This window comes from Dendropsophus ebraccatus, chromosome 11 (assembly GCF_027789765.1).
Source record: "Dendropsophus ebraccatus isolate aDenEbr1 chromosome 11, aDenEbr1.pat, whole genome shotgun sequence".
Classification (NCBI taxonomy): Eukaryota; Metazoa; Chordata; class Amphibia; order Anura; family Hylidae; genus Dendropsophus; species Dendropsophus ebraccatus.
The window spans coordinates 84692902-84711640 of record NC_091464.1 but is presented as its reverse complement, the minus strand read 5'-3'; the positions used below and the strand labels follow the sequence as shown (position 1 = coordinate 84711640).

Genomic DNA, 18739 nt, shown 5'->3' with positions numbered 1-18739 from the left:
AATCTCTCCCTATGTGTATACACTCCGGCCGGGATTCCATTCATTCTCATACATCGTGTGTGTTGTATAAATCACGGCCGTTGTTGCAAATTGCAACAAGGGCTGTGATTTATACAACACATACGTTGTGTGAACATGGCCTGATGCTGACCTGTAGCTCCTATTGTGTGCATTTAATGTCTCCTTTTTACACTACTTTTTCCCAGTAATATTTTCCTTAAGACATTATGGACATGACATATTATGGGGCCAGTATCTAAAGGGGTTGTTCATAAAAAAATTAAAAAAAATTGTACTTTACTTCAATTTAAAAAAATCTCAAGTCTTCCAGTACTTATCAGCTGCTGTATGTCCTGCAGGAAGTGGTGAATTCTTTCCAGTCTGACACAGTGCTCTCTGCTGCCACCTCTGTCCATGTCAGGAACTGTCCAGGGCAGTAGCAAATCTCCACAGAAAACCTCTCCTGCTCTCCACTACCACTTCCTACAGGGCATATAGCAGCTGACAAGTACTGAAAGACCTAAGCTTTTTTTAATAGAAGTAAATTACAAATCTCTGGCACCAGTTGATTTGAAATAATTTTTTGGGGGGTGGTGAACTAGCCCTTTAATAAAAGGTTGGGGTGCTTGGACAATCCATTGCTTTGGTAGAACCCTGTTGGACAGCAACTACTACATTTTCCCAGTGATATTTTTGTGATATTTTCCCAGTGATATTTTTAAGTGTTGCTGTGTAGGCCTGGCTATCATATCTCAGTCCAGTGGCACCTTATGGTAACTGTCTATGGTAATGTTCTAGTTGAAGACAGGTGCCATTGAGGTGCAGTGTGGGCCCAAACCAGGTTACAAGTGCCTTATTACAGGTCCGCACAATACAGATCTATAATACAACATATGCAGAGTCCTAAGTTAGTATTTTGCTGCTATGATCTATGAGTATTATTTGTATTGGCAGGCGTCTGCCCTTTCAGTTCTTTAGGTTGCCAAGGTGGGATTTAGTGTCCATATAAATCCTTCAGTGCACATTTGGGGGGTTGTAGTAATCCTGGGTTTCTAATAGTTCATTGCCTTTTCATTGGTTGCCTGGTCCCAGTTATGTCTCCTGATGAACCCGGTACCTGCCAGGAGAAACATGTTGAGAAGCAGCCTTGCTGCTAATATTGATCTCTCTGCTTGGTAACCTCTCACTAGGTTTTGTGTTTGGTACGGACATGTTTTTTTTTATTCATTAAAATAGTAGGTTTAGGACTTTTAAACTTTTTGTGATACTATCTTTTAGAGTGAGTTATTAAAGTTAAAGGGGTATTCCACTCAGACCTTTGATATGTTGCTGCCTAACAATTCTTTCCATACTTGTTTTTATCTATTCAGTCTCCTTCCCCCAGATCTCAGCTGTTGCTTTCTGCTGAAGATACAAAAATCTGTGTGTGAGCTTTTCTCTCTGTCTCCCCCTCCTCCCCCTCCATTCTGAGACAGCTGGTGTAAACAAGTCCCTAACTGGCTTTATCTGCAACATTGTAGCTTCTTTGTAATGCTGGGGGGTTAACCCTCAGATTAATCCTCCGAGCATTACAAAGAAACTACAAAGTTGCAGATAAAGCCAGACAGGGACTTCTTTACATCAGCTGTCTCAGAAGGGAGGGAGGACGGGGATCCCCCCAGACAGATTTTTGTGTCTTCAGCAGTAAGCAACAGATCAGAACTAGGGGAAGCAGACTGAATAAATAATAATAAGTATGCAAGGAATTGTTAGTCTCGCCATGGGCAGCAACATATGAAAAAATATGTTTGAGTGGAATACACCTTTACGTTTTATGTACTGTATTTTAAAGATGCAGGAATAAAAATAGATAAAAACACAATTGCTGAAAAACATAGGATTCATCTAAGAGAAAATGTCTTCTTCGGCTTCCGTTTCTTCAGGTGCACAGCAAGCATGATAAATGCTGTGATTATAATGGCGGCCCCAGTCACGGTGTATGCAATTCCCAGAAATATGTTACTCCCTCCGCACCAGGATAGAGTGGACAGGATCACATGTTTTTTTCCTCCAAACTTGGATACAGGAAAATCTGAGATCTCAAGTTAAGATACATATAATGGCAAGAAAAGATACTGTATCTATAAATACTACAATCAATCATTTCTTTTGGACACTTAAAGGAGAAGGCCGGACATTTTTAAAATCTTGCAGTCGGAAGGGGGGAACTTGATCCACTTGAACTTGAACTTGAGGCACCGGACCACGGGTGCCTAGTGGTAAATACGGCCCTGGTCGTAGGGGGAGTAATAACCCACATGCATCCTATATCCTAGAAGGAGTAATAACCTGCAGCATCATATGTCCTAAGAGGAGTAATAACCTGCAGCATCATATGTCCTAGGGGGAGTAATAACCTGCAGCATCATATGTCCTAGGGGGAGTAATAACCTGCAGCATCATATGTCCTAGGGGGAGTAATAACCTGCAGCATCATATGTCCTAGGGGGAGTAATAACCTGCAGCATCATATGTCCTAGAGGGAGTAATAAACTGCAGCATCATATGTCCTAGGGGGAATAATAACCTGCAGCATCATATGTCCTAGGGAGAGTAATAACCTGCATGCATCATATGTCCTAGGGGAAGTAATAACCTGCAGCATCATATGTCCTAGGGGGAGTAATAACCTGCATGCATCATATGTCCTAGGGGAAGTAATAACCTGCAGCATCATATGTCCTAGGGGGAGTAATAACCTGCATGCATCATATGTCCTAGGGGAAGTAATAATCTGCAGCATCCTATCTCGTAGGGAGAGGAATAACCTGCAGCATCCTATCTCCTAGGGGAAGTAATAACCTGCAGCATCCTATCTCCGAGGGGAAGTAATAACCTGCAGCATCCTATCTCCTAGGGGGAGTAATAACCTGCAGCATCCTATCTCCTAGGGGGAGTAATAACCTGCAGCCTCCTATCTCCTAGGGCGAGTAATAACCTGCAGCATCCTATCTCCTAGGGGAAGTAATAACCTAAAATAATAAATAGTAATAAAATAGGTTGAACGCCTAGCTTCATAGCACAAACGTGTGGAAATCAGGTACATCCCTTCTGAACCACAGTGGTTAGATGACTACACCAGATTCTGCTCCTAGCATCGCTACTATGACTTTTTTTTTTCTTTGACAGCTTGCGTCCCCCTAGAGCAGGAGCTACCCTACTGGGGAGAGGGGGGTTCTGGGCAGGTGACCCTCCTCTATGACCTCATAGTATAAATCAGATTTAAGGATACTATAGGCAATGATGAAGCTGTAATTTCCAGCTGGAAGACCATCAGAGAAGTCTTGAGAGTCCACCATAACTCGTGAGACACGTCTATAAAGTTTTCTGAAGGACGGTAAAGCGGCCACCCTCATCCAGTTGATTAAGTCGTCATTTACATAGCCGTTGTTATTGGGATCTAAAGGATCAAGGGCGTAAGCCGGTTTCTGCCAATATGGTGGCTTGGCACTTCCTGCAAAGACAATTCAATGGTTAGTCGCTTTATTGCATCTGTGTGACCATCAGTATCAGATGTTATATGGGGAAAGTACATTACCTGCAAATGCCTGCACAATATCATCTTTAGGTTTGGGGTTACCGAATCTCACATTCTTATCAGACCACCAGGTGTTTCCAGTTTTCAGCAGTGGAACTTGGATTATGGATCTGGAATCCGGATAATAGATTAACATTATTGTATCTATCAGAGAAGGAAGAAAGAGATTAGAGTGTTTATTTGCATCTTCCGAGAATCATATATTCAGGATCTACAAAGTTTAATAGAAAACTGCAGGACCAGGGCTGGTCTCTCGGGGCATCTACGTGGAGCATGTACAGCTTCACTATACTAGACCACCTGAAACTTTAAAGTATAAGTCCTGCAGGGGGGAGGGGAAGGCAAAAAAATAATGTCGGTCTGGGGGTGGGGGGGGAAACAATAAGGTAGGTATATTTACCTGTCCCGGTGCCCGTGCATCGCACGTCCCACTCCTGGACTTGCCAATAACCTGCATGTCTCCCCCTGCTATCTCATGACCCCGCGGGACTCCGCTGCAGTCTGGACTAAATTCCATCCGTCAGTGACGTGGCAGCCGGGTCGCAACGTACCTCACAGCCGGGAGAAAATGTCATCTAGCAGGGTACCGGAGCCCGGTGATGCGGCACAGCACAGGCACGAGGTCCGGTATGCCTATGTTCTTTGTTATGTTACCCCACCCCCTGCCTAATATCAATATCAATATCAATGCCATACTTTTCGTTTAAGCAATGTATGTTTTATTGCAGCACCAATTGTATGGGAGGTATATACAGAAGTGTTATGGCATCAGAGAATGAAAATATATGGCCGTCAGGCAAACTCTGCTCTTTGTGTTAGGGTGGGTTCACACTACGGAATCTGCGCGGAGAAGTTCCAGTGGATTTCGTTGCTCTTACCCGTTCATGGCAGCACGCATATCCGCCGGCTCCATAGACACCATTCTATGGCCGGGCTGATTCCGCTGTCCGCTGAATCTGCCCGGCCATAGAATGGTATCTATGAGACGGGGGAGATGTGCACCGCCGTGAACGGGTACGAGCGACGGAATCTGCCGGTACTTATCCGCACTGATTCCGTAGTGTAAACCCACCATTATAGACGGCAAGAGGAAGAAGGTTACACAACAGCTTTGATAATAGACAGGATGGAGAGAAAATTTGGAGGACAGCTCACATAGGCTAGAGAAAGGGAGGAGAGTAGATGCAAGGCAGTCTGCAATGGAGAATCATACAGGCAAGTGTAGAAAGAAAATAGCACACTGTATAGGCTGGGCGAGCAAAAGTAAGGACATTTTTAAATAAAGACCTGTGGAATCATTGTTTTTGTACCAGTAAAGCAAGAATACAAATATGTAGAGGTGTACAAAGCTTGTAATAGTGTTATACACACCAGCCTTACCGTTAAATAAGCTGTTGGCAATTGCCCCACAAGGAGCCATTGGGGTGCCATTATTATATGCAGAGAAAGGGGCACAGTAGCTATTTTTCTCTATATTCTGTAGAGGGATAAAAAACAAATACATTTTTTTATTTTTTTTATTTATTTATTAACAAATCGCGTATACATACAAAAATCCACATAAAATTATTAGATAGAGGCTTGTGATACCCAACCCCTCCAAGGTTACTTAAATTAGGTATAGCTTAATTCACTTATTTCCATCAATATTGCATTTTACAGTACTTTACTATCCATAGGATGTATCTCCACCCAGCTCTAGACCAAGTACTTCTATCTTTTACCCCCTGTTCTATATTTGTTGTTCTTACCCTAATAACCATCCTTCAATTGGATTGGTATAGAGGGCCCTGGTAGACCCACGGTGTCGGCCCCACTGATCCATTCACGCCGTCCCCAGACCAATACTCATGATCACCCAGAGTCAGTACTCACCTGGAAAGGGAAGTCTTTACCATTACACCCTTACAATTACCAATAACATTATGTATAAAGTTTCAAAGAGGCTGTGCAGATTTTTAGCATACTGAATCCATTGAGCGAGTCAGACCATTTACAGGCCTCCCTCCCTCTTGCAGATTCTTCCTCATTCACTCTAATGCTCTGGGCCACATTTATTATGCAACAGCATCCATATACCATATATACCATACCATCCATATACCATATATACCATACCATCCATATACTACAGCATCCATATACCATATTTTCACTGTCTTACCCCAGCATCCATCCATCCAGGACAAACAGTCGTCTTTTGTATTTCTCATGTTAAACTACTAATTGCTTCTTATTCGTCTAATAATCTCTCTTTTAGTTATCCTTCTCAGGTGAGACCAGACCCTCAGATCACGAGCTCGCTCCAGGGGCTTGGATCAGGATCAGAGACCCCCCCCCAGCTCTCCAGGGTCACCCCCAACCAATCCAAACCTGACTATTTCTAGACTCTAGATGTTGTGATGGAAATCTCAGTGCTCGGTTAGTACATCCCTAGGTAACAAATAACTGTTTAGATATACAGTGGTGCCTTGGATTACGAGCATAATTTGTTCCGGGACCGTGCTTGTAATCCAAATCCACTCTTAAACCAAAGCAAATTTTCCCATAAGAAGCCATAAATACACAGACAATTGGTTCCACACCCCAAAAATAATGATTTATTATTCTGAATAACATGTAAAACAGTTGAACCAAACATTCAGAAACAGCAGAATATGTGATATTATAAGTTACTGTACAGTAATGGAGAGGATGGGAAACACAAGGGCTGACAGAGACTGCGGGAAGGAATGAGCAGGGTATATGTGGGTACAGTATAGCAGCACTCTCTGTCCGGGGAGAGAGGGGTTACAGCTATGGAGAGATTACCTCCACGGTCCTGTCCCCTGATGTAAGCCCCAGCCTGAGGTGAATTTGCTATGATTTGTAAGGTGAGGGAGACTTCCTGGGTCAGAGTACAGAGCTGTAGACCTAATATATAACACACTCTTTCTTTACCCTCCGCAGAGAGCCCAAGCCTCCAACCTACTCCTTTTCCCCTTCCCTCTCTGTCCAACCCCCCACAACAAAAAAACAAAACAAAAAAAAAAACGAAAGACAAAAAAGATATATCCTCACTACCTCACTTCTCCACCCACTCTCCACCTCCCCCCCCCCCCCACACCTTTACAACATCATCTCTTGCCATTTTGGCCATTTCGGACATACCTTACAAAACTTTTCAGTATTATTGCTCTTTCGGGCCTTAAAGTACTCCATTATTATTATTCTTTGCATTTCTTTCTCCCACTCATCTATCACCGGAGGAGCTACTGAGATCCATTTTTTAAGTATACAGTTCTTAGCTGCTAACATTCCTTGGAGAGCTATCCTTTTTACTTCATTACAACTTTGTGGATCATTCCACGCACCCAAAATACATATTTTTGGATCTTTCTCTATCTTGATGTTTAATCTATTTTCCAATCTAGACACAACATCTGCCCAATACCTATGTAATTTTGGGCATCTCCATAATAAATGAATTAAATCCCCTCCTTCTTGATTACATCTTACACATCTATCATTATCCCTTAATTTTTATTAAGTATAACCTACGTGGTGTATAGTGAACTCTGTAAGTAATAAAGAGTTGTGTCACCTTGTGATTTAGGGCCCTATTCCACCGAACGATTATCGTTCAGATTATCGTTAAATCGTTTGAATCTAAACAATAATCGTTCGGTTGAAATGCAGTTAACGATTAACAACCGAACGAGAAATCGTTGATCGCTTTATAAGACCTGGACCTATTTTTATCGTTGCTCGTTCGCAAATCGTTCGCATTGAATAAGACATCGTTTGGTCGTTCGCAATAGATACGAACGCAATAGCAAAGAAATAGGGAAGAAAAAACTATCGCAATTAGAATCATAAGTAACGATTATCGTTCCATGGAAATGAGTGAACGTTTTCAGGTCTTTCGCAATAGCGGTCGTTTGAGATCGTTAATCGTTAACGATTATGCAAACGATAATCGTCCGGTGGAATAGGGCCCTAAGTCTAGTACACCCCTTATCCATTTCAGAGAAGATTTTTTCCCAATCAATTTCTATATCTCTCCTCCCTTCTCTGAAGCGGTTCCTCACCTCTACCTGTGAGTGTTCTTAAATTATCCTATATAGTTTCCCTATTAACCCTCTTCTCATCATTCTCACCCTATCAAATATTACTTGGTGTTCCTGTGTTTTAAATAGATTTTTGTTTTGTGTTTTTCTTGCCGCATGCTTAACCTGCAAACAAATACATTACATTATATATTTACTCTCTTCACCCAATGCATTCCCTGTATTTCCCAACTAGGGCATAGGTGACATCTATGGATATGTTGAATTCATTACACAGGTTACTGCTCATTGCTCATTGCAAAACCCTTTTCAATACCGCTGCCTTATGCACATAGTAACCTTGTCATTTATATGGCTGCTGCGTTGTACACTGGTCGCTGAACTGGAGTTTCTATCTTTTGAATTTGAAAAGAACATTTCCTACAACTTTACATTTCATGATATTTCTGATCATTTATCCGCAATATCCAGTAAACATAGAGTGTAGGTGCAGTACACAGTGAGTAACCTAGGCCCAGAAGCGGGAAGCGGTTAGGCGGGCTGAGTTTATTACCCTGTTATAATGTTACATAATGTAGATAAACAGCATTATACTGTGCTTACTCCTTATCTCCTGTATGTTAGATGCTGTATGCAGTGTTGCTTTAGGGCTTGGTTGTTATACTGTGCTCAGAGTAAAGGGTCTTATTGCACAGCGTGATTATTGTGTAACAATAACATAATTCCATTGACTGTAACTGTTCTACTAACTCTTTATATGGGATAATTTACCTACAGTGGTACCTTGGTTTAAGAGTAACTTGGATTGAGAGTGTTTTGCAAGAAGAGCTCACAGTTTATCGAAATTGTAACTTGGTTTAAGAGCTCCCTGTACTGGGTGGGAGGGGGGGGGGGGGGGGGGAGGGACATGGTCTGCATAGCGGGGTCTACAGCACTGTACTGTGACCCAAGAAGTCTCCCTCACCTTCCAAATCATGGCAAATCCACTTCAGGCTGGGGCTTACATCAGGGGACAGGACTGTGGAGGTAATCTCTCCATAGCTGTAACCCCTCTCTCCCTGGACAGAGAGTGCTGCTATACTGTGCTCACCCTATACCCTGCTTATTCCTTCCTGCAGTCTCTGTCAGCCCTTGTGTTTCCCATCATCTCCATTACTGCTATTACTCTCAGCTATACACACTGCTGCTATGTGCCTACACTCACACTCAGCTATACACCCTGCTGCTATAATCTGCCTGCACTTACACTCAGCTATACACACGGCTGTATAGAAAAGTTTCTGTCACTGTCCTCCTGCACAGCTCTGTGATTCTCACTTCCTCATTGGTCCATGCTTAACACCCTCCCCCCCTTCCCCATTGCTGTCATGTGACCACACAGACCTCTGACAGCAGCCCTTCCTCCCTATTCTAGCCTGTTCTACTATGCTTCTGCATTATGGGGATCTGCAGCTCCATCCTGTATCTACAAACTGCTGCTGTGTTATCAGGGTTATGCCCTTACTATACATTATACCCCACATGCTGATTGCTATACTGTACAGTAACCTATATATCATATATCCAGCTGCTGTGTTATCAGGGTTATACAGTTACTATACATTATACACCACATGCTGATTGCTATACTGTACAGTAACTTATAATATCACATATCCAGCTGCTGTGTTATCAGGGTTATACAGTTACTATACATTATACACCACATGCTGATTGCTATACTGTACAGTAACTTATATATCACATATCCAGCTGCTGTGTTATCAGGGTTATACAGTTACTATACATTATACACCACATGCTGCTATACTGTACAGTAACTTATATATCACATATCCAGCTGCTGTGTTATCAGGGTTATACAGTTACTATACATTATACACCACATGCTGATTGCTATACTGTACAGTAACTTATATATCACATATCCAGCTGCTGTGTTATCAGGGTTATACAGTTACTATACATTATACACCACATGCTGATTGCTATACTGTACAGTAACTTATATATCATATATCCAGCTGCTGTGTTATCAGGGTTATACAGTTACTATACATTATACACCACATGCTGCTATACTGTACAGTAACTTATATATCCCATATCCAGCTGCTGTGTTATCAGGGTTATGCCCTTACTATACATTATACACCACATGCTGATTGCTATACTGTACAGTAACCTATTATGTGACATTTGCAGCTTTTTCTCGTTGTTTGTTTCACCTGTTTTACATGTTATTCAGAATAAAAAAATCATTATTTTTGGGGTGTAAAACCATTTGTCTGCATTTCAGTGATTACTTTTGGGAAAATCTGTGCTGGTTCACGAGTGATTTGGTTTACAAGCACGGTCCCGGAACGAGTTATGCTCGTAATCCAAGGCACCACTGTATTTCATTTTTCAGATATCTTTTCCTAGAAGCTGTCACAAATGTTCCTACAATCAATAGCACACCATAGCACAGAAAAAAAAAAATCAAGCATTACGTTTCAGACTTATAGGACCGTAATTTAATGTTTAAATTAATTTGAAATTGCATAATATTAAAATGCATATTGAATTGACTCAGTAGCGTACCATATATATCTTTGTTATATTGATTGAAGGTGCTATCCAGGCTTTGTAAAACATGGTCGCTATCTTTCAGAAACAGCACTTCTCCTGTCGTCAGTTCGGGTGGGTTTTGCAGCTCAGTTCCATTTCAAGTATATGTTGAATTGTAATACCACACACAACCTGAGGACAGGGTTGGAGCTATTTTTGCTAGAAAGTAGATGTGCTTTTTTTAATCCTGTATAACCCCCTTTAAGGAGTAGGCCAAAGTGCAAAAATTGTGCATTTTTGGTCGCATCAAATCCCGAAAAATTGTATTGAAAAGCAATCAAAAAGTCGCATATGTGCAATCAAGGTACCGATAGAAAGAACACATCATGGCGCAAAAAATTACACCTCACACAGCCCCATAGACCAAAGGATAAAAGGGTTATAAGCCTGGGAATGGAGCAATTTTAAGGAACTCTTTTTTTCTGCAGAAGGTTTTATTTTTTTAAAAGCTATCAAATAATATAAAAGTTATGCAAGTTGTACATCGTTTTAATCGTACCGACTTGAGTAACATGTATAACATGTATATCAGTTTTTCGATAGGAAAGCCACCCCAAAGAAAAAGAATTGCGTTGTTTTTTTTTTTCAATTTTACCGCGCATATAATTTTTTTCTAGTTTCGCAGCATATTTTATGCAAAAATTAAGTCTGCCATTGCAAAGTACAATTAGTCACTTAAAAAATAAGGGCTCATGTGGGTCTCTAGGTGAAAAAATGCAAGTGCTATGGCCTTTTAAACACAAGGAGGAAAAAACGAAAACGCAAAAACAAAAATTGGCTCCGTCCTTAAGAGGTTAAGGGTTGGGGGCAGTACCTTCAGAGACCATCCTATTATCCTTTTGTCCCTTATGTTTTAAGGCTAATATACAGGTCAAACATTGACTTATAGGGGAGCTACGTATAGCTGGCACTGACGAAAGAGACAGATAGTTAATTTACATACTTCCCCATGGTACATTCCCTGTAAGACTCCATACACAGTTGGATCTCCTCTTTGAGAACCACTGCCTCCCCAGACACATAAATAATAGTAATTAGGTTAAATCATATGGCGACCAGAAACTAAAATAAAAATACATAAGGTTAAATCCTTCGGGTTATATAATTAGAAGCCATATAATATAAAACCAACCTGTTTAGTTGTTACATTTCTTCCAAGCAGTTGGGCGTCATATCTGGATGTCACATATCTCCGATGGTTCTGAAAAAAATTGCTGAGCCCGTAGTATAAAAAGACGTCTCCCTGTTGTATACAGAAAAAGACAAAAAATTACAGCGCATTACTTTTTTTTTAATCTAACTTTTTGAGAGGTATTATGAACGCTGTCAAATTGCCTAATGTATTTTACCAGCATATAGTTTACAGCACCCCCCATGGACCATAGGAGACAATAGCCAGGACTGTAGCCATAGCCATCTCGTTCAGATGGATGAGAAAAGCTTCAGAGCATACTCAGTGACCTTTATAGAGGTCATTCTACAGGGAGGGAGCCCAGAGTCGTGAGCAGCAGCTATTGTGTGCACCTCTGTCATCTATATACTGGTGTCTCCTGTCTGTGATGATAAGGATGGCACTGCTGGGAAATTATCTGTACATAACGGGGAGTCTCAGATTCATTTTAGCCATAGTATCATAGAAAACTATTATTTTTTTAAATCTGTTTAACATAACAACTTGACTTAAAGGGGTAGTTCCCCCCCCCCCCCCCCAAAAAAAAAAAAAAAAAATCTTTCAAATCAACTGGTACAAGAGAGTGCCAGACATTTTAAATCTCAAGTCTTCCAGTACTTATCAGCTGCTGTATGTCCTGTCTTATGTCTACCATGTTTCTCAGAAAACAAGACCTACCGTGGAAATATGACCTAGCTTCATTTTGCAGGCTTTTTGGAGCAGGCATGAAATATAAGCCCTAGTCAGTTGACCAGATCCCTGACACTGGGTGGCTGAGCATCAGCCAATCAGGGCCAGACTTATTATGCTCCACCCCCATCTGCTGAACACAAACTGCAGGGGAGGGAGGAGGGGTAAGAAGATGCACAGAAGGGGACACTGAATATGGAGGAACAAATAGGAAGGGGGATGTATATAGTATGAGGGGAACAACTACAGAGGGGGAAGGAGGTATTCAATATGGGGAAACAATTACAGAGGGGGAGGGAAGTATACAGTATGGGGGAACAACTACAGGGGGGAGGAGGTATACAGTATGGGGGAACAACTACAGGGGGTATACAGTATGGGGGAACAACTACAGAGGGGGAGAGGGAGGTATACAGTATGGGGGAACAACTACAGAGGGGGGAGGAGGTATTCAGTATGGGGGGAACAACTACAGAGGGGGGAGGTATACAGTATGGGGGAACAACTACAGAGGGGGAGGGAGGTATACAGTATGGGGGAACAATTACAGAGGGGGAGGGAGGTATACAGTATGGGGGAACAACTACAGAGGGGAAGGGAGGTATACAGTATGGGGGAACAACTACAGAAGAGGGAGGGAGGTATACAGTATGGGGGAACAACTACAGAGGGGGAGGGAGGTATACAGTATGGGGGAACAATTACAGAGGGGGAGGGAGGTATACAGTATGGGGGAACAACTACAGAAGAGGAAGGGAGGTATACAGTATGGGGGAACAACTACAGACGAGAGTGGGAGGTATACAGTATGGGGGAACAACTACAGAGGGGGGAGGGAGGTATACATTATGGGGGAACAACTACAGGGGGGTATACAGTATGGGGGAACAACTACAGAGGTGGAGGGAGGTATATGTGGTGTACCCCCGGAGGTGTTATATTGGAGGGATGGCCGGTAACTTGCTAGATGTTGTGGTGTGACGCCACTCCTGTGGTGGATGGCCAAGATACAGTCAGACCTTATTATGTTGTCACATGATGCCAGTGCCAGGTGGGCACACAGGTGTGATGGCACGCCTGCTTTGAGTGTGTAAGGCCGGTTGTACCCTTTTCCCCTGTGGTCAGTGTCCTGCCGGGCTGCTACCGGGTCCCTTGGGATAATGTCACAGATGATGTAGTCACGGGTGTCCAGAGCAGTTTAATGACCGTCCCGGATAGTAGGACCCGCCACCCACAGAAAGGGAAAGTGCCCCAAGGTTGCTGTGTATATGTTGTGTAGGTGGTGATGAATAATCACAGACTCTGAGATAACGTTGAGTTGGTTTACTACTTGTAAATGTGCAGCAGGTAATACAGAAGGTCTCTGATACACACTTGACAAAGTTCCAACACAGGCTTGAACATAGGACAACCAGATCTGTGAGATAAGTGTTGAGTAGGAGATAGTTGTGTTGATAAAGTTTTGCTGAGGTAGAGTAGCAGAGAGGAGGATGCCGTGAGAGTCTCAACCCATTTAGAAATGTGCTCTGCCGGGATGTTGGAGGATACTGTAGAATACTTGTAGAAGAACAAGAAGAACACCTGTGCCTGTGTAATGACCCTTGTTTAAGTCTTCACACCACCTTATGCTCACTAGCGTTGGCCAAACCGTACTAATGGGTGACAAAGGTCCCAGACCTTGTTACCTGGGTTGAGTGGAATGCTGAGGGTTCCCTGCTGACACCCGCGCTGCAAGATGGAGTTCATAGGCTTACTGCAACTTTGCTCCACCCGGATCAGTTCCCAGCTCTGTGGCTCATTAGTGGATATTGTCATGCACTGTGACTTCTCCTTGTCCACGGCGTGGGTTGAGGTTATCTGTTGGTTAGTCCTCTCCTAAGAGGTTTAACACTGCATAGTGCTTTGTGTGGGTACTCGTGAGAAGGTTGGTAACAGTGTGCTGTCTTGCGTCCTACCCATGCGGGGTACTAGCTAAGACTGACATTTGGGGGACCTAGCAGAGGGCCAGGGTAAAGACAAGACTGATGTGGAGAGCTATCTAGCTTACGTCCTTCCTCCACACCGTCCCGAACGAAAAGCTCTTGCTCCTCCTTCACTCAAGGGACTAACTTCCTCTACAGCATGTAGGGTGCACTGTGATTGGGTGAAAAGAGTGCAATAGAAGAAAAGAGAGAAGAGGTGATAGGAAAGAAGAAAGCAGAAATCCTACTGGTTCACAGATTCTGGTACACATAAACACAATAACCCTTTGCAATCCTTCAGCTGTGCAACTTCCATATATTAATACATAATACAGTGACATCTAGTGGTCATTTCTTAATACTACCTTTACCATAGTAACACCACAAAAAGTACAGCCTTTTGTGAAGGGTGTAAACAATAGTAACATCCCTAGTAGGACACCGCATATACAGTAGGGGGGGAACAACTAGAGAGGGGGAGGGAAGTGTACAGTATGGGGGAACAACTACAAAGGGCGGAGGGAGGTATACAGTATGGGGGGGAACTACTACAGAGGGGGAGGGAGGTATACAGTATGGGGGAACAACTACAGGGGGGTGGAGGTATACAGAATGGGGGAACAACTAAAGGAGGAAGTTGGTATACAGTATGGCAACTACAGCGGAGAGGGAAGTATACAGTATGGGGCAACAACTAAAGGGGGGAGGTGGTATACAGTATGGCAACTACAGGGGAGAGGGAGGTATACAGTATGGGGGAACAACTAAAGGGGGGAGGTGGTATACAGTATGGGGGAACAACTACAGAGAGGGGGGATGGATGTATACAGTATGGGGGGGGGACAACTACAAAGAGGGGGAGGGAGGTATACAGTATGAGGGAACCACTAGAGGGGGGTGAAGGTATTCAGTATGGGGGAAACAACTACAGGGGGGTGGAGGTATACAGTATGAAGTCTTAACAAAAGTGGAATTTAGCGTATAGGAGCCTAACTACAGTGAGACATATAGTATGGTGGCAAACTACCCTATAGAGGGAGGCTACAGTGTAGGGGCAACTGTGTTTCTCCGAAAATAAGCCCTTTCCCGAAAATAAACCCTAGCCCCTTTTTCAGAGAAAAAAAATAATATAAGACCCTGGCTTATATTTAGGGAATCACGATAGATCACCTTTATGCTTCCCTTGGAAAAGTTATATTTTCTCACAAAACAGAATAAAATGATGTCCCCCGCTGAGGTGCGGGGTACTGTGCGAATACGCAGAGGTTCATCATCCATTCTCTCACTACATTCTGCTCACCTGCATCTTTTCCCCCAAAGAAAACGAGACAAAGCAGCTACACGGCTTTTCTGAATTTGAAGAATTTTCCCGTAGTTTTGTACAATTTGAACAATCTGGGTTGTCAGAATAAGTTATCTATAAAAAATACAACACATTGCACAGTATCACAAGCAGCATAAAGTAGCAATAGACATACATATGCCCTGAAGACTTCCCGTCTTCCCCGGAATCATCATTATATTTTTGCTACTAACGTTTATCAATTGGATTTAGTAGATTATTTTTTGGAAACTCCATTTTATGGTACTTTATTTTAATTACAACCTAGGGCTACATTCACACAATGTATAAAACAATGGCTGTTGTTTTAAATAAAAAAAAATTGCATTGACGTCTATGGACAACAGCCGGAAATAATTGACATGCTGGTTATTTTTATGGCCTTGTTGAACAACGGTCATTGTGTGTACAAACGGTCATTGTTTGCATTCACTTCAGTAGAAAAGATCAAAGACAGAAAATAATGTCTGTTGTTTTAAACTAAAAGAACGGCCGTTTTTTAATGAAAAACTACAATGTGTGAACATAGCCTAAGATCGAAAGCGTCTGGGTCCTGGATGTGTTTTGCATTACAGCAACTTATTTCATTGCGTAAAAATACTTGTGGAAAGTGATCGTATACAGGTAACCGTGCTGGTCATAAATGGCAGCTTGATGACTGAGAAGTACTTGGGCCAAAGGTTTAGAGTAATCGGGACTAAAGATAATAGTGACTAATCAATAAGGAGATGGTTCACATTTAAAGGGGTATTCCTATTTGAAGATTTTATCTCCTACCCAAAGGATAAGGGATAATAAGCTGATGGGCGGGGGTCCGACTGCTGGCGCCCCCACTGAGGACAGGGAAATGACTTCTCTGTGGGACCGGTGAACACCACCCAACACTGAACTTGGCAATGTTCGTTGGCCTCATAGAGAACTAATGGTGACTTTTATTTTGGAGAACATTTTGTCCTCGTCCTTGGATGAATTCTTGGGAATATGTAGTAAATATATTTTATGAATTTTTTTATTTTTATTTTTTTGTAGTATTAATTGAAGTTTATTGAATAAAAATGAGGACCTGAAATAAGAAATCATTTAGTATACAATCAGTCTTCTAGGGTACCACTGGCTACTCAATACCTTGGCAGGTCAAAGATATATATAATAAAACCAAATACTATCACTACAATTAAAAGAATCAATTCAAAATTAAATAAAAAAAATTCCACAGGCCATAAAATAAAGGAATAAACAATATAAAAGGTATATAAAAACAGTACAGATTCTTAGGCTGTATAAAATAAAGAACGGACAGGTATGGTTATCTTCTTCAGAGCCGTGTACTTACCCATACTTCTTTAACATTAGTTGTTGCCACAATCCAACTGATTCCTACGGCGAGACAGAAGATGCCGATGAGGAAGAATGAGCTGAGGACGGACTCGGGGGTTAGGGTGGGCGTCCATGCTGGGATTCTCTGCTGTTTGAAAGCTGTGTTATCTGGACATTTTGAAGTTGGGAGGTTTTTATTTTCTTCCTTTTTCTTCTTCCCCATGATACTCCTGTGTGAAGCTGCAGGATTGTGACTTATAGGAAGAGTCCCAGGTATGCTTTATTTGTCATTGTCTATTGTCTATGGAAAGGTGGAGGAGCCTGAGGCGTCTTCCTCTAGGGAACTTCCTGAAATTACTGATTAACTCCAGTGCAGGCTGGCGGTGCGCTCTGATTGCCTCTCCCGCTGTCAGCCTGTGTCAGTCTTTCTCAGTGTACTTTGCTCATCCATAAAGCAAGCAATATACTATACTGGTATATATGTTTTTTTCTATATGGCTATTGACGCTCCTCAACTTACACTCCTTAAAGTACTACTGCTTTTAAAGGGGTTATTCAGCATTAGAAAAACATGGCCACTTTCTCCCAGAGAAAGCACCGCTCTTGTCTCCAGTTTGGGTGAGGTTTTGGAACTTAGTTTCATCGAAGTGAATGGAGCTTAAAGGGGAACTATCAGCAGGTTAGACGATAACCTGCTGATATGTCCTTATTGCACAGGAGGCACCGAAGAGGAAGGTATGTTTCCTACCTTCATCCTCGGTGCCGTTCCTGTGCAGTCAGTCATTTATTCCACAGTCTGGTTAGGCCGTTAGGAGCACTGCCCCAACCCCATAGCACCAATCCGGCCTGCTCCATTGATTGTCATTAGAAGGGGCAAGCCAGGCCCAAAGCGGGATTGGCGCTACAGAAGTGCTCCTGCACAGGAACGGCACTGAGAATGAAGGTAAGAGACAGGGGCGTAACTAGAAATGTCTGGGCCCCATAGCGAACTTTGCAAGAAGCCCCCCCCCCCCCCCTCTTTTCAGACACCTGTCAGGTCCCGGAACGGCTGGTCTCATACGCCAAGTGAACATGGCCTGGCACTGCACATATATATATATATATATATATATATATATATATCCAGCCTGGTACTGCATATATATATATATATATATATATATATATATATATATATACACTACCGTTCAAAAGTTTGGGGTCACATTGAAATGTCCTTATTTTTGAAGGAAAAGCACTGTACTTTTCAATGAAGATAACTTTAAACTAGTCCTAACTTTAAAGAAATACACTCTATCCATTGCTAATGTGGTAAATGACTATTCTAGCGGCAAATGTCTGGTTTTTGGTGCAATATCTACATAGGTGTATAGAGGCCCATTTCCAGCAACTATCACTCCAGTGTTCTAATGGTACAATGTGTTTGCTCATTGGCTCAGATGGCTAATTGATGATTAGAAAACCCTTGTGCAATCATGTTCACACATCTGAAAACAGTCTAGCTCGTTACAGAAGCTACAAAACTGACCTTCCTTTGAGCAGATTGTGTTTCTGGAGCATCACATTTGTGGGGTCAATTAAACGCTCAAAATGGCCAGAAAAAGAGAACTTTCATCTGAAACTCGACAGTCAATTCTTGTTCTTAGAAATGAAGGCTATTCCATACGAGAAATTGCTAAGAAATTGAAGATTTCCTACAACGGTGTATACTACTCCCTTCAGAGGATAGCACAAACAGGCTCTAACCAGAGTAGAAAAAGAAGTGGGAGGCCGCGTTGCACAACTAAGCAAGAAGATAAGCACATTAGAGTCTCTAGTTTGAGAAACAGACGCCTCACAGGTCCCCAACTGGCATCTTCATTAAATAGTACCCGCAAAACACCAGTGTCAACATCTACAGTGAAGAGGTGGCTGCCGGATTTTGGGCTTCAGGGCAGAGTGGCAAAGAAAAAGCCATATCTGAGACTGGCCAATAAAAGAAAAAGATTAAGATGGGCAAAAGAACACAGACATTGGACAGAG

At 42.3% G+C, this 18739-nt stretch overlaps 1 protein-coding gene across 1 annotated transcript; it reads right to left on the bottom strand.

Moving 5' to 3' along the window:
* Positions 1-1549: 1549 nt before the first annotated feature.
* LOC138767594 (cell cycle control protein 50C-like) lies at positions 1550-17050 on the bottom strand. The gene is made up of 7 exons (XM_069945197.1): positions 16734-17050; positions 15359-15475; positions 11369-11479; positions 4958-5054; positions 3578-3721; positions 3272-3493; positions 1550-2071 (listed from the first exon to the last, which is right to left on the bottom strand). The coding sequence occupies exons 1-7, from the start codon at positions 16938-16940 to the stop codon at positions 1881-1883; spliced, it is 1089 nt and encodes a 362-aa protein (XP_069801298.1). The 5' UTR covers positions 16941-17050; the 3' UTR covers positions 1550-1880.
* Between the last annotated feature and the right edge of the window lie 1689 nt (positions 17051-18739).